The sequence below is a fragment of the Natrix helvetica genome, assembly GCF_964273705.1.
Source record: "Natrix helvetica genome assembly, chromosome: 4".
Lineage (NCBI taxonomy): Eukaryota > Metazoa > Chordata > Lepidosauria > Squamata > Natricidae > Natrix > Natrix helvetica.
In genome coordinates, this window is record NC_138550.1 from 56,727,458 (window position 1) to 56,745,846 (window position 18,389).

At 37.8% G+C, this 18,389-nt stretch overlaps 1 protein-coding gene across 1 annotated transcript in view; it reads right to left on the minus strand.

Annotated features, from left to right (window-relative positions):
* The window catches only part of DSCAM (DS cell adhesion molecule), a 379,550-nt gene that overhangs the window by 124,182 nt on the left and 236,979 nt on the right, over window positions 1–18,389 (minus strand). Inside the window, exons 10-11 of the mRNA XM_081950395.1 lie at window positions 11,999–12,118; window positions 6,509–6,682 (exon numbers count right to left, since the gene is read on the minus strand). Of these exons, the coding sequence (XP_081806521.1) occupies window positions 6,509–6,682; window positions 11,999–12,118 (294 nt within the window). The remainder of the gene's footprint in view (window positions 1–6,508; window positions 6,683–11,998; window positions 12,119–18,389) is intronic.

An 18,389-nucleotide genomic window follows, 5' to 3' on the forward strand; every position in this document is an offset into this window, starting at 1 on the left:
CAGCCAGGTGGCTTTGGACTGAAGATCTCTTTTCACTTTAAATACTTTCCATTCAAATGACCTTCAGAAAGTGAAGCAAACCCATTATCCTTTAAATAGACATTGCCTGAGGCTGTAAGCATCTTATGTCTTAGTTCCTCTATACTTCTACTTCTTCCAGGTCCTACCTACTTTTTTATGGAAAGTAGCCCTTCAGAGTTAAAATAGACCGTGTTGCAGCTTTCTCCTTGTCGGTTGTTATGTCAGACTATGCCCTCTGGCTGCCAGTATTTGCCTCTGCATAATCCCCAATGCATGGAGTTGTGCTAGTCAAACTACATTTTCACTCTCATTCTTTCCTTTTCAGAATGATATAAATCTCGCAGTAATTTTGCAAATATGCAATCTTTGTAAAGAATGGTGTACTTCTGAATCACGTCATAGGTAATATAGCACAAGAAACTCTATGTCAGTGGCCATACGCAACCAGGCACCACATAAATACTACGCATAGAATACATAGATACATAAAATCACACATTCTGATAGAGAGAAGTTTCCTAGGGATGGGCTCCAACATGAGTCAAAAGCTTAGAAAATTAAACCTCTGCTCCCAGTGACTGACCCAGATTGGATCTTGCTATGTTATCCTGGGACACATATATTTACCTTCATTTGTGAGACTATGTAAATCTTATTTTGGTTAGAAGCAATACTGAACTAGCCAGGTTTCAAATGGGACAAAAACACACAATGATGGGTTTTTTTTATGGTTGGAGGTAATTTACAGTAACAATAAATTTAAATCCCACAGTCAATTTAAAAATAACCTTCAACAGAACTTTTAGCTGAACAGTTTTTAAAATGTTTCTTTTCAAAGACAACTGCTTTTCTTGAAATAGACTGTCTTAATTTCTGCACTCCCTTCCAGTCTCTGAGGCTTCTAATCAGTTAATTCTGAAGTTGGTGAAAAGATGTGCAATACGCCAGTTTATGTTTTAGCCTTAATTTTTAATTTCTACCTTTGTTTTAAAAAGATGAACTATTTTTCTCTGTAGCTAAAAGGGAAGGAGGATGGATAATCTGACACTGTATCAAGGAAATAGAACTGTCCTTCATGCAGAAATGGATTTTATGCTAGAGATAAATAAACATAGACTGATATTCACAAAAAGGAAAGGTGGTGGAATTCTCTGCCTATTCACTACTTCCTAATGTAGTTTATACCCAACCTGAAACAGGGCTTATAAACCATAATGTGTTGGTGTACACATCACCTCCAGTCAAAACTAAACAAACATTATGAATTTAACATGAAGTGTGAAACCAGTCTGGGTCTTTCTTCAGTACAATTACAGGTAGTCCTCAGGTTACACCCATTGATTTAGAGCTATTCAAAGTTACACTGGTGCTGAACGAAGGAATTCATAACTGACTGTTTTGATGACATGAACAAAATTTGGACATTTGGCATTCAAGTTGCCAGTTATGTTTTGAAAATGTCTAATTTGATTCATCATTAGAAAAGTAACTACTTTAATAACAAGTATTTTATATTTTTGTGTGCATTTTCTGCAGCGAGAATTTGCCCTTTATGCACTTTATGCAATATAACATTACAAATACAGTATCTGTAATAGAGGGATAATTAAGGAGGAAGAAGGGGGAAACAAAGATGATTTGCAAACTGCTTCCTTTTGCTCAAAAACCCAATTATAAAATGCATTTTGTTTTTAAAATGAGCAAAATTCTTTTTTAAAGAAAATATTACTGATAGCAAGGTATTTATATAGTAGAGCATAGTTGTGCAAGGGCACATGTGACAATTATGCCACAAAAATACCGCACTGATTTCAATCAATTGCCACAGATTTCACATTACTTACAAGAATTTAAAAAATGCATTCGAATCAACAGGGTGAAAATAAAGGATATTCCATTTTTATACTCGCTACCTTGAACATACTTCACATTTAATTTCACCCTACTGCCATGGGCACTGTGTTGTTATGACAGCTGATCTACCACTGAATAGCTGTAAAAGAAAATCAACAAAAGATTGCTTCAGTGATTTTCGATGCAATTTATTGGAGCTTGTATCTTGCGGCTGCTGCCACCTGTCGGGGTAATGACACATGATGGGTGATTAAAGTGCAAGTCCTTAAATCAAAGCTGTGCAGATAGTCTGAAGAGGCAGAAAACAACACTTGGAGCTTGTTTATCTCTTACAGTGGGAGGACCTCATTAGGACAAAAACCAAAAAACCTTGTTAGACTAACAAGAGCAAATGCTTGTGTCGAGGGGAATTTTTCATGTTTTCAAGGTTTAGCATAAATTTCTCTGTAGCTTTTCTCAACATGCACATTACAAAACTACTTATTTGCTATTATGTGCCTGCATGAATTTGATTACCACAAGGTAATTTTTATAAAATTGCTGTTTTTAATTTCCACTGGACAGAAATCAAACCTTCCTATTGATATCTTAACCTGCATATGCCTCCAAAAATATATATTAATGAACAATTAGACATTTTTTTCCAGTTCAGGACAGAGTTATAATAAAGAGTGGAATTGGGCAGAACTTCTCAATGTTTTGTGGAAGCTTCTTTCAGATGGCCTATGGAAAAGTTTTGGACAGAATATCTGTAGGTGTTTTTGTCATTCATTTTGGTGATAAAGTTTGAAGAATCCGTACACACTAGTGGGGGGCTAATGTCTTTCAGATTATGGCACTAAATAGGAACTAAGATTGACTTGCAGTTAAAAAAATGTGACTGGATGTTTGAAAAGGAAGCTAGATAAAACAAATTCTGCATTCAGTTAGTCATAAAGCTACATTCAAACTTGGTTTCTACACATATTATGTTCATTCAGTACTATATACCATACACTCAGGGCCGGATTTAGATGAAAAGAGGCCCTAGGCTATTCCACTTATGGGGCCCTTTCACCTCCCATTTTTAAGTTTGTAAATTACATGAGAGATAATAAAATACATCATTACTGTGATATATATCAATATATTAAATGAAACATGTTGTAATTGGTACTAACCTTTATAAAAAATGTGGCACGGATAATAAATAAAAATAAAAGGCCCCTCTTGATCTTGAGGCCCTAGGCTGAAGCCTAGTTAGCCTATAGGAAAATCCGGCCCTGCATACACTTTATAGAGAAAACTCCAGCTGATTGGGATCGTAGCATGTTAGTTTTTTTAAAAAAAAAGATGATAAAGCTATTTTATCAGACTTACAGTATACCTGCTGTTTGTTAATTGGTTGCTGATGGTTTGCCAAGCATAGATTCTACATAAAAAGTAATTTGATTGCTTAATTGTACTTGCTTATTTTAATTTTACAGACTTTATTATGATTATATCAATATAGGATTTCTAGTTTTAAATTATGGCTTATGCTTATGCAAGATGATATGCTTACCTTATGCTCTTCCAGATAGAGTAAGTTTTCAACAGTGAAATGAGATAAACCCCTCATTATGCAGCAACATTTACGTCATCTGTGAGCTATCCTCTAATAAGGAAAATTTGTTTCAAAAACTGAGTATCTGTATTAGCTTTTAAATCTTGCATCCCACCTTTCCCTACTGAACTTCCCATGCTTGTGAGCATCTATTTTTGCCTTCTTTTTCTAGTACGTTCTCCGTAACAGTCTCAAATCATAAAATCAAATGACAGGCAGAAGCACAAAAGGCAAGCACAGTGATTCCACTGAGACTGCTCAATTTTTATTTCCCTGTCAGGAAACTTTATTGATAATTTAGTACACTTGTTTCTTAGAAACTCACCCGTGACTGCAAAAAATCTTTGGGTCACTTTTTCACAACACTTGACTTAGCTAGCCCTGCTCAGGTCTTGTTGTTCTATCCAAAATGAATTTTAAAATAGTGAAAACAATCCAGATTACTTTCAGATGTGCTTAATTTAAACATTGGAAGGCAGGGAAGCTTATTCCCTGAAAATAAGTGCCCCCATGTATAAGCTCTTCAACCAAACAAGGGAAATAGCTTTTGCAGATATGTTGGTTTCAAATACAAGCCATTTTTTTCAAGCTATTATAATTTATTTCAAGTTTCTTATGAGCTAAATTGTACTTCTTCATCCACATTAGCTTTTATGTTGCTCTATCACAGGTAAAATTTTGTGCTGAAAGCTTCTAATTAGGAAGGAAACAGTGTAGGTTGGGGATGGGTGAGGCTTGCAAGTTTAAGCTCTGTGTTTATTGCTAAGCTCACCAAACAGAAAATGATGCCTATAGCACACTTCCTCCCCTGCCTCATTCTGAGCATATGGAAAGTCTACTAGAAAGAGACTCTGCAGACTAGATAAGCATATTATATTGGATTAATTAGCCTAGCAGGATGCATTACACTGGAATGAAGCTTGAAGCTTGCTTCTTCTAGCATGTCTATACCACAGGACTGGAGTAGATAAGGCAATAGTACAGTGTTTTTCAACCTTAGCAAGTATAAGATGTGTAGACTTCAACTCCTAGGTACTGGCTGCAGAATTCTGGGAGTTGAAGATCACACATCTTGAACTTGCCAAGGTTGAAAAATACTGCAATAGTATCAGCTGATAAGAATGAAGGTAAAAGGGAATAAGAAACACCGCAAAAAGGCACAAATGTGAATAAAATATTTCAGCTATCTCACATAATTGCTTATTAGTATATATCAAACACCACATAGATAAAATATGTTCTGGCATTCAACTACTATAAACTGTAACTGTCATACAAATGTACAATGGGAACAGAAAGAATGGGTGTGCTGCTCAAAATGTATTTGGATAGCTCCTAAATCTAAATAAAATAATAAAAATGAATATGGCATTTATCTATTCAGAACTGCCTTTAACAATTGCTTTGGAAAAATCAGCATCATCCAAATTGTACAAAGTACAGTAACTTATCTACTGCCTGGGTATTACATTGGTCAGTTCAAGCTTAACTGGGGGGGGGGGGGGGCTTCTATTTTATAGCACAAAATAAGTCAATTGGCACTTTTTCAGATGTTTCAGATTGCAATTTCCATTATGCTAAATGTGGTAGTTGAACTTACAGAATATGTAGCCCAAACATCTGGCAAGATATTAAGTTCTATTACTTTAGGGAAGAATGTACTTGGGGATGATGATTCTGGCATATAAATTAAACTCTTTTTATTTATCAATGAATACAATACAAAGTCTAACCACTGTCTTTCCTTCTTTTCTAATAATGTGAATTTAAAGGGATTATAAGAGCCCTTTTCAAATAATAGCCAAACTAAAAGAACAATAGCAAAAGCTTTTTTAGTCCGTGTTCTTTCATTGCTTTGGTTATTAGCTGTACAACTTTCTCTGCACCAAGCTGATTTGGTGTGTGTGTACACATGCACACACATGAGAGATAGAGATAGATAGATAGATAGATAGATAGATAGATAGATAGATAGATAGATAGATAGATAGATAGATAGATAGATAGATAGATAGAATGTAAATCATAACTGGCAGATTGAATGTTACATTTTTCATTTCTTCAGACCTCAGGAAAAATTGATTGTACAGATTCTTCATTTGCAAAAATTCACTGTGGATTCATTACCAAAAGGGCAGCTTTTGATTTAAAATGTCCAATATTCATTCTGGGACATTTGAAGATTATTCAATTGTCCTCATTTGGTCCCCCTTCCCCACTTCCTAAGCAAAGAAATCATTATTTAGGTCAGGGGTGTCAAACATATGTCATCATGGGACATATCTGGACTTTTTTCCCCTTTGCTAAACCAGGCGTGGCCAGCGTGTGACGCATCTGTCCCATGGGCTGCGAGTTTGACAGCCCTGATTTAGGTAGTCCCTGTTGTAACCACACCTGAACTTTAAAATTCTCTTCTGGTTTTGGTCCAAAATACTTTCTTCTTTGTTTAAGAACATCATTTAGGACTGTAGGCTTAAATACAAATCGAAAAGAAAGCAAAATCTTGGAAATTCTACTATCATTTCACCATTCAGAAATCTAGTTGTTTACTTGAATGACCTAGCAAATGCACAATTAAGAATGTATGTTTGGAGCTAAGAATCACCACTTTCCAAAGCAACATAAATAAAACCTCATGATTCTGACTTGCAGAATATGGACAGTATAGCTGTCATTACAATAAAGTATGAAAGTCAACTGAAATGTAAGCACCTCCTGTGAAGGCATTCTGAAGCCCTTTCTCGTGATCTTTATTTAAGCTCTGTCCAGGTTTAACATATATTAGCAACATCAAGATGCCTCTCTGTACTCCAAAAAGATAATGTTGAAGAAGCTCGTTGATCTTACAGAAATGTTTCACAGACGTCAACCCTTCCCTTTGCCTACTTACACTTCCTCAACTAAATTCTAACCAAGTGATTCAGCTGCAGCAAGACGAATGTGCAAGTGTGCCTTAGAATGAATGCAAAATATATTTTTTTCAAATCAGGAGTTGAAAGGTATCCTTTTGCAACTCAATAGTCATTACTATCAGGAAGAATTTCTTACTTTTAACAGTGAGGTACATGGACTTGCTGACGTCAGCCCCCACATCATTGCTGACCTTGCAGAGGTAGTATCCACTATCTTCTTCCAGAACATGCTTGATCAACAAGGAGCCATTTGTCAGAAGCTGGATACGCCCATTCAAGGCAATTGGTTGGAACTGGGGAACTCCAGCACCTATTGGGATAATAAACAAAATAAATCAGGAGACAAGATGCCTGAAAGAAGTAACTGATTTGATTGTTACAGGAACAAAATTGAAGCGACGTAGAAGTCCTTTTAAGTATATATACACACATGCAAGCACATACAGTACATACATATGAAATAGGCAAACGTTTTTCTTAAAATCTCTTGCAGTAATAATTGATAGGGAAGGTAGACAGGGACACACTTCTAAAAATTACTTAAATTAACAGCCACAGTTGTAAATTTAGTAACTGCTAAAATATTCAAAAAGTGCGTGCAAGTGTCATGATATTTAAATACACTTAGTCCTCAAAGTTACAATAGCATTGAATAAATGGTGCATGATAGGTTTTCATAGTTGCCATTGTTGCAGTGTCCTCGTGGTCTTGTGATCAAGATTTCTCTTATTGCTTTCCAGCTTCCCCAAAACAAAGTCAATGGGAAAACTGGCAGAAAGTAAATAGTCACCATCATGTAAGCATCTCCCTTAATAATAGCAATTGACTCTGACAGAATTGACATCTCTAAGCGATGTAGCCATATGGCATTGAACTTTACAACCTCTTCACTTAGTAATTCTGGTCTCCAGTACCATCATAAGCCCAAATAAATGTACCCTGCAAAAACTAATAACTTGATCAATTTATTTTATCCCTTTTGTTACGAGCAGGAAGTATTTTAGCATGATATATTACAAAGGGTGGGATATTTGTATGCATATTTGCTTTTTGCTGATATTATTGAGGATTAATTGCACAATGTGGAAATTCCAGTCTTGCACAATGTGCAATTAATGTGCAAGACTGGAATTTTCACTTAATTGGAATATCCAGTTAGAAATAATCAAGTATTAGACATAATTTTGCTTACAAACAGAAAAGATTTCTTCTATTATGCATAATAACTCAATAAATAAAATTACAATCTTAAACCTAGGAATTGCAATAGCACTCAGACTTCTATACCATCTTATAGTGTTTTACAGTACTCTCTGGGTGGTTCACAATGACAGCATATTGCCCCCAATAATCTAGGACCTCATTTTACCACCTCGGAAGGGTGAGTCAACCTTGAGATCAGGCTAGAACTTCAGGCTATGGGGAGAGTTAGCCTGCAATACTGTATGCTAACCATTGCGCCACCAGGTCCATAATATAGGAAGAGATATTCATCTTGTCCTTGACTCATGAAGGGTCACTTAGCAACTGGACAAAGTTACCTCTCTAGAGCTACTTTTGACCTGGATTCAAAGATGTTTCACTTCTCATCCAAGAAGCTTTTTCAGCTCTGACTTGTCCACCCCAAGGATAAAACACCAGACGCAAAATGAGCAATGTGGTATATGCACTACAATGCAATAGACATGTGCACATCTGTACATTGGAGAAACAAAACAACCAGTTCATAAATGCATGCACAACATAAGAGAACAAACCAATCAGAACAACATTAAGCAGTCCATCTGCATTTAAAAGACAAAGGCCACTCTTTTGAAGACAGCAAAGTCCACATTTCAGACAGAGAGGAGGACCCTTGGTTTGAAAGAGGGGTCAAAGAGACCATCAATGTCAAAATTGAACAGCCCTCTCTCAACAGAGGGGGAGGAATATGACATCATCTATCTCCAGTCTATAACATAATCCAAGCAGTTCCAAGAAGGCTCCACACCCATTTACTCTACTTAGGTGACCATGAGGACACAGATAAACCTCCAAGTGGCCTCAATGTCTCTGTAAAATAATGCAAATATCTATCTGCAAGGAGTATAAATCCTTCCATACCCCACCATCCAGTCAGTGCTTAAGAAACTTCTTGGATGAGAAGTGAAACTTCTTCAAAGGAAAAACAAGGAAGTCCAGTTGCCTCTTGAAAAAGCACCTTTGGGACAACCTGGACAACGAAGAATCTCCATAGTCACCTGGATTCAAAGTTCCAACAGCTGCCAACTCCCATGTTCATGTGATTGCTGTTTGGGCACTGGGCAATTGGTCTGCATTTCTGTATCCCATTGGTAATGTGACCACAATTTATGGTTTTTCCCAGAAACAAGTATTTACTTTCAGTTTCTTGCAAAAAATGCCCATTGTGGACAATGGATTTGCTTAACAATCATGATGATTCATTTAATGATTGCTGCAGAAAAGGTTGTAAAATTGGGCATAGTCACATTGTGATTTGGCACAACTTATAACTGTAATTCTGGGCTCAATCTTGTTCATAAGTTGAGTACTACCTGTGCAAATATTATGCTCATCAACTGGGAGTGCAAATGAGGTACAGCTTTAATGGTAATAGCCTGGTAATTAATTTACTATGGAACAAAAGTGTACCCCAAGTTTTAGCTTTGAAAAGACAACAAAAGATTTTGCCTTGTCCCCATTGTAGTATGGCACCAAATTTATAATCAAAGCACTCTGGAATAATTTCTGTTTGTCAAACAAGAACTTAGCAGATATGATACGGTATTATGCTACTCTACTTAATTTAGAGGTCCATAATCTTTTTCAAATTAAAAGATACACGACATTTTTCAGTGCTGCATCAGGGGTCCAATCCCCAACATGAGTGGGGCCAAGAGAAAGAGGTGGCTAGTACTAAAATAAACATAAATTGTCAATTAGTATGACCTTTTCCCTAAATATTTAATATTGCCCCACTTTTGCTGCATAACAATTTGGATAGAAACCTTAAGAGAGGTTTTAGGACTGCTGGAGTTATGTCCGTATGTTATTCCAAGTGCATTCTTAGCATATGCTTAAACGTAGATGATTATGATTTTTTTTAGAATATCTTGACTCCAGAATGATTTTGACTAACTTATGTTTAAAAATATAAAATTAATAAAAAGAAGCAGCAAAGTGTCCCAGCAAACACGTTATATACCATCCCATTTGTTTAAACAACCAGAGTTCCACAAGAATCCTGCCACTTGGCATGGGAGACCAAGTACTTTCAGCCACTTTGGGACTGGATCTGGAACTGATCTCACAATATTGGCTGGTTTGAGAAGCTGTTTATTCTGCTGTGCTCTAGTTTATTTAAAACCAGCAGTGTTTTCTCTAAACTGTAGTGAATTTGGTAAGCTTGTGAGTAGTCTACTTTCCACCCTGCACATTCCCCTACTAACCCATTCACAGGATTTTTGCCTCACTTCTCACAGGACTTTTGCCTCACCTATTCCAGGACTCAAGCTGGCTATTGCTTCTGGGCACTTTCACACATAAAGGCTCAGATTCTCCTTTTGAAGCCTAATTGCGCCATAATTTTAAAAGTATCTCCTCCATTTGATAGGCATTGCAAATTGCAACCAAGATTAGAAGGTTGCCTACTTGAAAAAACAGACATTCTATCATTCTATTTTTCACACCACAAAATACTATTAGATGCAAGGCGGGATGGTAATTTGGCAGTTGGAAAACCTTTGTGTGTTTTAGCAAATACATGAACTAGATCAGTGATGGCGAACCTATGGCACGCGTGCCACAGGTGGCACGCAGAGCTATTTGTCAGGGCACGTGAGGCGCTGCCCTGTCAGCTGGCCAGCGTGCATGCGTGCGCTGGCCAGCTGAGTTCACCATTTTTAAAAGGCATTTTTCGCCCTCCCCAGGCTCCAGAGGCTTTATAGGAGCCTGGGGAGGGCAAAAAAAGCCTCCCCCGCCCCCCCCAGAGGCCCTCCGGAGGCTTCAGGGATCGTCCGGAGGCTTCCCTGAAGCCTTCGGAATGCTTAAAACGACCCTCCGTGCAAACCGGAAGTCACTTCCGGTTTGCTCGGAGGGTCGTTGTAAGCGTTCCGAAGGCTTCAGCGGCCTCCGGACGGTCCCTCCGGACAGTCCCTGAAGCCTTCGGAGTGCTCAAAACGACCCTCTGAGCAAACCGGAAGTGACTTCCGGTTTGCACGGTGGGTCGTTTTAAGCATTCCGAAAGCTTCAGGGAAGCCTCCGGATGATCCCTGAAGCCTCCGGAGGGCCTCCGGGGGGGGAGGGGGAGGCTCTTTTTGCCCTCCCCAGGATCCTATAAGCCTCTGGAGCCTGGGGAGGGCGAAAAAAGCATGTAAAAATGGGGGGGAGTGCCTTTTGTGTGCGCATGCACACTGGGGGGGTCGCACATTGCATTATGGGTGCGGCACGCCTGCACACGAGCCCCCTGCGCTCCCCCCACTTGTGGCACGTGAGCCAAAAAAGGTTTGCCATCGCTGAACTAGATAATATGGAGGTATGGATAGTGATAGCTCATGAGTCAAGTAACTGGTTGATATGCAAAACACTCTCCCTATTACTGATAGTTTTCTGTACTTCAAGGTCAGCAAAAGTGAGGAACACTGAAAGAAGGGTTAAACTTTTTATGGTGGTTATGTACATTTGTAAATGAAATGGGACTGCTCACTAGCATCCGTACAATATTTGAATTTGTGATCATCTTCAGGATATTTACACTATAGATAACCCTTGGCTTACAATAGCAATTGGGGCTGGAATTGCCATCATTAAGCAATGTAGTTGTAAAGTACAATGTCACCTGACTGCATCACTTGCAATGGCAAGTGATCAGTTGCCCTCCTTAAACAAAGACCATGTGGGTGGTTAAGCAAGGAACTATATGCCTGCAACTTCTGACTTCATGATGATTTTCCCATTGACGTTGTAGGAAACTGATAGGGAAATTGCAACTGGAAATTGAAATCACATAGCCATAAGTAACTGCAGTGTCAGTCATAACTCGACATCAAGCACCTGGATTGTGATCACATGACCAACAGGATGCTGCAACAGCCAGAACTACAAGGATCCTTCATAAGCATTATTCATTCACTGCCGGTATAATTTTTAATGGTTGTAACCCAAAGGCTACCTGTAACAAGAATTCATATCATCTCCCTTATTTTATTTGACTACATTATTTTATTAAATGGTAATGAAGAGAAATAATAGGCATTGTCAAGCCCCTAGGCAAGATTAAGAAAAAGACTAAACAGAATTTTGAATAAGGCATTTTTAACATTACCATTTAACATTGGGGTATCTTGGAAACTCCAAGAAAAATTTTCAACTCTCATCTATAGTGAGTCTCTTTGAATGACTTGAAATGCTTCTTCTTAGTTTTCTTGCTACTAGGGTAGCTTCCATTTACAAAATAAGCTGCTAACAAACTCCTCTTCTACCTTTTGATTATGTTTATCCTGCCTCCATTACTTTTCCAGCCTCCCTAGAATCTGTCACAGTTGCAATACTAACAAAATGAACATTGAATAATAAATGCACAATAATTATTTGAATTACACCATAATGAGTATTGTTAGAGAAATACCTTTGGAGTATTTCCAGACAATGGTAGGAACAGGATAGCCTTCTGCAGAGCAGTTGAGGATCACAGCTTTTCCATAAATTCCATCTTGATCAACTGGCTGAACCACAAATCTGGGGGGAACTAAAAGAAAACAAAGGAAGTAGGATATAATTAGGTTATCACTTTAACTTTATTAGACTACTTAATCATGTTTTTTTCTTAATAATTTATATTGATCCTCAATCAAAACATTGTTTGGCAAATGATATTATAAACATATTTGACAATAAAAAGCCTGATAGTAAGAACTGCAATACTCAGTGGAATGCATTAATGTCCATATTAAATAATATGCCCACACCTGATAGGTCCAGAGATCTCTGTTATAGCAAGGGAGGAAATCAATGTGTTTATTATAATTTTCTGTGGTTTCCTAATAAACCTTTTGTACAATTGCTTTTTTTAAATCGAAGAATGCAGCCACCTGTTTGCAGACCTCTGGCTCTCCAACTTTCTTTAGTTAGTTACCATAGATATAGCAAGAACATACAACTTAATGTTATACTGAGGCATTTAATTCTTCAGAGCATAACATGGTGTAGGACATTGTTATAGTTGAGTTGTTAAAAAAAAACAAGTTACTGCCTCAACAGAATTGTAAATTATAAATAGTTGAATTTACAGTATCCTTAAATACCCATATAGTGACTAATAAACTATAAAGGCTTATGATAGCCTTGTGTATAAATGCAGAAAACAATTTTCAAATGTTTTTGTACATAGAGATTGATTCTTTAAAAAGAGAAAAAAAATAATATCCTGAAAAGGGAGAATATGGTAGGTTCTTGCTGAACTGATTTTCTGTCTCCATTGAAATTAGGGAAACAATTTTGGGTGAACATGAGGAAGATATTTTATTTTTGCAATGGAATTGTTGCACAAGTGTAATAAATTAATGGACCAAGACAGCCTTTTTATAAAGCAACCATTAGTATTTTTGATTACATGTTCAAATTTAGCATTCTCTTGGACAGAAAGGTTTTGGTGTTCTCATTTTCTGTGGGGTTTCACCGGAAACATTAAAATGAATGTAAAGTAAATGATGCAATTTAGAATGTTTGTTTTTTATTGTTAAAATACTAGTACCGTGTATTGGGGTGCTGTAAATCTAAATTAATAAAATAAATTCAATTATTCAAAACAAGTTTTATAAAATGTTAGCATAAGTGAGAAGTCACTTTTGCTGGTTTAAGAAAACTCTTTGCTATAAATTGTCATGTGCACCAAGCTATAAGAAATTTGGCTGATCTCAAAAAACTCAGCAGAGTTGGATCTGGTTTATATTAAAATGAGACACCACCAAGAAAAAAATAGAGCACTGGGTTTCCAAAGGCAGCAATTGGAATACTTCTTCAATGCTGCCAAAGATGACATGGAGAATCAGATCTTGTTGTTAGTTCCTCTAACCCTCATACCTTTTACCTTAAGCTGTCTACCGTGGACCTTACACATTTCTTAAGAGGTCCCTAAGGGGGCATGCATAAGCGCACCAGCATACCTACCATCCCTGTGCTACTGTCCCAGTTATATGTACTCTTTTTATGTTTTTATGGCTGTGTTTTGCTTATTTATATCCATTTATTTGTGCCATTTTTTCATGTGTTTTCATACTTGTTTCCTTTTAGTTGTTGACAAAGAAAGAAAGAAAGAAAGAAAGAAAGAAAGAAAGAAAGAAAGAAAGAAAGAAAGAAAGAAAGAAAGAAAGAGCCAGGATATCTTAAGCTCAACTTGTGGTGGCCACATGACTGAAGGAAAAAGTCTGGCTGAGCTTCAGGGATATGGAAGGAGGCATGGGCTTGTTTTCCATGTCTTCTTCTCTAACAAGCATTTTATACTTGTAGATTGCCTCTTAGATACTTGTATATTTTCTTAGGACCATGCAGTCACTATACTACCCAGTTTCTTTAAAGAGATGTCAACATGTGCAACATCTTATCTGCTCAAAGGCGCTTCTCCAGCTTTGAATTTGAAGCACAGTAGATCCCTATTAAACTTGAAGGATACTCTCTGGGACAAAAGGAATACCTCTGCCATTTCTTCCTTTTTGGAATGGATGTATTTTTTTCCCCATGAAACATCATTCCAGTATATTTTATTTTCACAGAAAAGTTTTTCAGCCATGTAACAAGCAAACTCTTACAAGTTTCATGGTTTATCTGCAGCCTACTGCCTAGTTCAACTATTGTTCTTTGCTTCTACTTTAAAAAAATGCCTATAATTTGGGATCAGAGTACTTTAAAAGACCACTTGACTATTTTGGATTTTTAACAAGGAAAGGAGACGGTGACGGCATAAATATAAAAAACATTCTGGGCAAATCTTACACCCAGATCAACAATGCTCATTTCCTTCATCTCATACCCCTCCCTATGACTCATTGACCTATCAGAACTGTTTTGGGAGCAAAGGCCCTTTGACACAGAATTGCTGGCCTTCCAGAGCTGTTGCTATTTGCCATTGAGGTCTTTTAATTCATATCCCATGTCAAAATGGGATGGGGAAGGCTGTGCTATCATAAATTCATTGGGATGGCCAATGGGAACTTGAGCAGATCCTTGCCCTTGATTGTGTTATTGCCAGCTCTGCCATTGAGTCATTGTAGGTTGTCTTTCTGGCAATATTTGTGTAAGGAGAAGCAGGAAAATTTCACTTTCAAACCAGAATAACGAAATATAACTCCTGGCAGTCTAAGTTAAAGGCTGGAGATGACACAGAGGTGATATCATGAGAACAATCTACCTGATAAAACTTGTTTTTAACAACATTTTTTTTAAAAAAAGCTATTACATAAATTATTTCTCAAAATGTAACTACTATTAAAATCACTTTGGTTAACCTTGTCTTTCATAAATGTACACATTTTTGTGTAGGCCTTTGAATGCAGGATGGAGTAGACATTAGTAAACTTAATCCATTCTTTTCCTTTACCTCTACTAAGTCAATTTTAATGGATTGTAGTATTTCACTCCCACTGTATCAGAAACCTCTCTTATTTTTAAATATACGAAGTTTATGCTTCATGAATATGGATTAGTCTGCTTCTTCTATTTTGTTTGAATAATTTTGTTCTGTTCTTCCTTTCCCCTTTTACTGAATTTTGGGGATTTGGTTCTAATGATAAATAAATGAAACTGAATATTTCACAAGTTTATTTCAGTACTGCTCTTTTAACTGTTTAACATCCTCAAGATTAATGGCCAACTTACTTTTTACATGACATCTTTTCCTTACCTTTATAAGAACCTTCAGAACTCTTTGTCAGGCTATCTAGTTCAGACTCAACAGAAGCTATTTGATGCACCATGGCTGGATAACAATTACTGTTGCAGATACCTCATTGTAAGAAATGTTTGCCTTTATCAATGTAAGAGCATTTGCCCTGCCTTATACTCATTGCAGTGCTACTTCTTTGTTCTAATTTTCTCACCAATTTTTGATTTTGTTGTTTGTCTGTTAGCATAAAAGGCATCCTGCTTTGGGAAAATCTAACTCCCAATTTAACTCCTATACTCTGGAATACTTTTCACTGGACATTTAATTATCAGGTAATGTAAAATATCCAAGAGGTATAATAGGAAAAGCTTATTTCCATTATCCATGTTTTAAAAGTAAACATAGGGATAGCCTTATTTAAGATATTTCATTTATATATGTAAAATAAATATACTAAACATTGTATTAATTTATTAGCTCCAGCAATCTATGGTATATAGTAATCCCATGACAACAGATTGCTTAGTTACTTCCCAATAAACAGTGATAGCCTAAGATAAATCTGACACTATTTATTACTCCCATCATTATCTATGCTTTTTTTCCAGTTGCATAAATAAATAAACAAATATAATACAGAAACAATTTTTTAAAAAGATATTTTCTTTAAATACATATTTCTCATAAAAAAGACAAAAATATTTTTGGCATCTTATGATTTTATAATGCTATATTTGTATGGTAGTTAAAACCTATTTTTTATCTTAATTATTTTTCAAACATTCTCATTTTTACAAAACTTAAAATATTCCCTAATTATTTCACATCCTATATTAAAATAAATGTTTTTAAGACCTTCATAGTAAGATTTATTTGAAATTTAGTTCAAAAGGTTTAAGAGTTATTTGAATGGGTAGTCCTCGACTTATGACCACAATTGAAATAAAAAAATCAGTCTCTAAGCCAGTGATGGCGAACCTATGGCACGCGTGACACAAGTGGCACGTGGAGCCATTTGTCAGGGCACGCGAGGCGCTGCCCTGTCAGCTGGCCAGCGCGCATGCGCGCGCTGGCCACCTGAGTTCACCTTTTTAAAAGCTATTTTTCGCCTTCCCCAGGCTCCAGAGGCTTTATAGGAGCCTGGGGAGGGCGAAAAGAGCCTCCCCCCCCGGAGGCTTCAGGGACCGTCCGAGGCTTCCCTGATGCCTTCGGAGCACTTAAAACGACCCTCCGAGCAACCCGGAAGTCACTTCCGGGTTGCTCGGAGGGTGGTTTTAAGCGCTCCGAAGGCTTCAGGGACCGTCCGAGGTTTCCCTGATGCCTTCGGAGCACTTAAAACGACCCTCCGAGCAACCCGGAAGTCATTTGCGGTTTGCTCGGAGGGTGGTTTTAAGCGTTCCGAAGGCTTCAGGGACCATCCGAGGCTTCCCTGATGCCTTCGGAGCGCTTAAAACGACCCTCCGAGCAACCCGGAAGTCACTTGCGGTTTGCTCGGAGGGTGGTTTTAAGCATTCCGAAGGCTTCAGGGACCGTCCGAGGCTTCCCTGATGCCTTCAGAGCACTTAAAACCACCCCCCGAGCAACCCGGAAGTCACTTCCGGTTTGCTCGGAGGGTGGTTTTAAGCGTTCCGAAGGCTTCAGGGACCGTCCGAGGCTTCCCTGATGCCTTCGGAGCGCTTAAAACGACCCTCTGAGCAACCCGGAAGTCACTTCCGGTTTGTTTGGAGGGTGGTTTTAAGCGCTCCGAAGGCTTCAGGGAAGCCTCCGGACGGTCCCTGAAGCCTCCGGAGGGCCTCGGAGGGGTCGGGGGAGGCTCTTTTCGCCCTCCCCAGGCTCCTATAAAGCCCCTGGAGCCTGGGGAGGGCGAAAAAAGCATGTAAAAATGGGGGGGGGTCGCGCGTTGTCCGCGCATGCGCACGGGGGGGTCGCGCGTTGCACTAAGGGTGCGGCACGCCCACACTCGACCCCCCTGCGCTCCCCCCCTTGTGGCACGCGAGCCAAAAAAGGTTTGCCATCACTGCTCTAAGCAATATAATCATCAGTGAGTCATCATCAGACCAAACCCAATTTTACATTCACTTTTGCTGCCGTTGTTAAGTGAATCTGGCTTCCACATTGATTTTGCTTGTTGGAAGCTGGCTGTGAAGGTCACAATAGTGATCACATGACCTTGGGACACTGCAATTGTTGTAAATACACGCCCGTTGCCAAGTGCCTGAATTTCAGTCCGGTGACTGTGGTGATGTTGCTATGGTCGTAAGTGTGAAAACCAGTCATAAGTAACGTTTTTCAGCCCTATTACAACTTCAGGCAATTGCTAAATGAATGTTTATAAGTCAAGGACATCTACAGTCCAGACTTCTGTCAATTCATTTCCATTGTGGATTTTAATTTTTTTTATCTAGAAATGTTGTAAATTGCTAAGCAAATTCTGCTGCAATAGAGAGAGCAACAATGAATGTATTCTATGGCTATTATCCTCAGTTAGAAGCTTCATAATCATCAGAATATATTCATGACATTTACATAACAGTCCATGTATTGTATATTTGAGAAAGTTTTGTACAAATTTAGACTAAGTTGAATTTAAATAAAACATTCATATGAAAAATTGCACAGAAAAACATGTATTACAGATAGCGATGTTGCTTATGAAAATATGTACAAATGTGTGTAACAGCAACTGCATTTTTTGTGGATTTGTTTAAAATAAATTATTAGCTATGAAAAAGACAGAAGAGCAGGATAATACCTACTGACTGGTAGTGCTAGGAGCCTCTGTCTGGACGCACCTGGATTTGACTCACAGGCTGCCAGTTGAGAAACATCACCTTAGCATCACAGTGATAGGAGACACCTTCTTAGTAGCTGAGCAACTGATATTTCCAAAACATAAGGCAAGACAGTAATAATCCTTTATTGTAGCAGAATTATACAGCTTGCTTATCAATTAGCATAATTTGTTATTTAAAATGGACAGGCTCAAAGCTAAAATGCTATAAAATAATTAACCATATTTCAAATTCTTTCAATTCACTCTAAAGATTTTCTGTATATTAAAAGTTGCAGTTTCCAAGTGTAAGAACAGACATTTCCTGACCATTGATTGCACTCACTTGTAACATGTTCAGACAAAAGA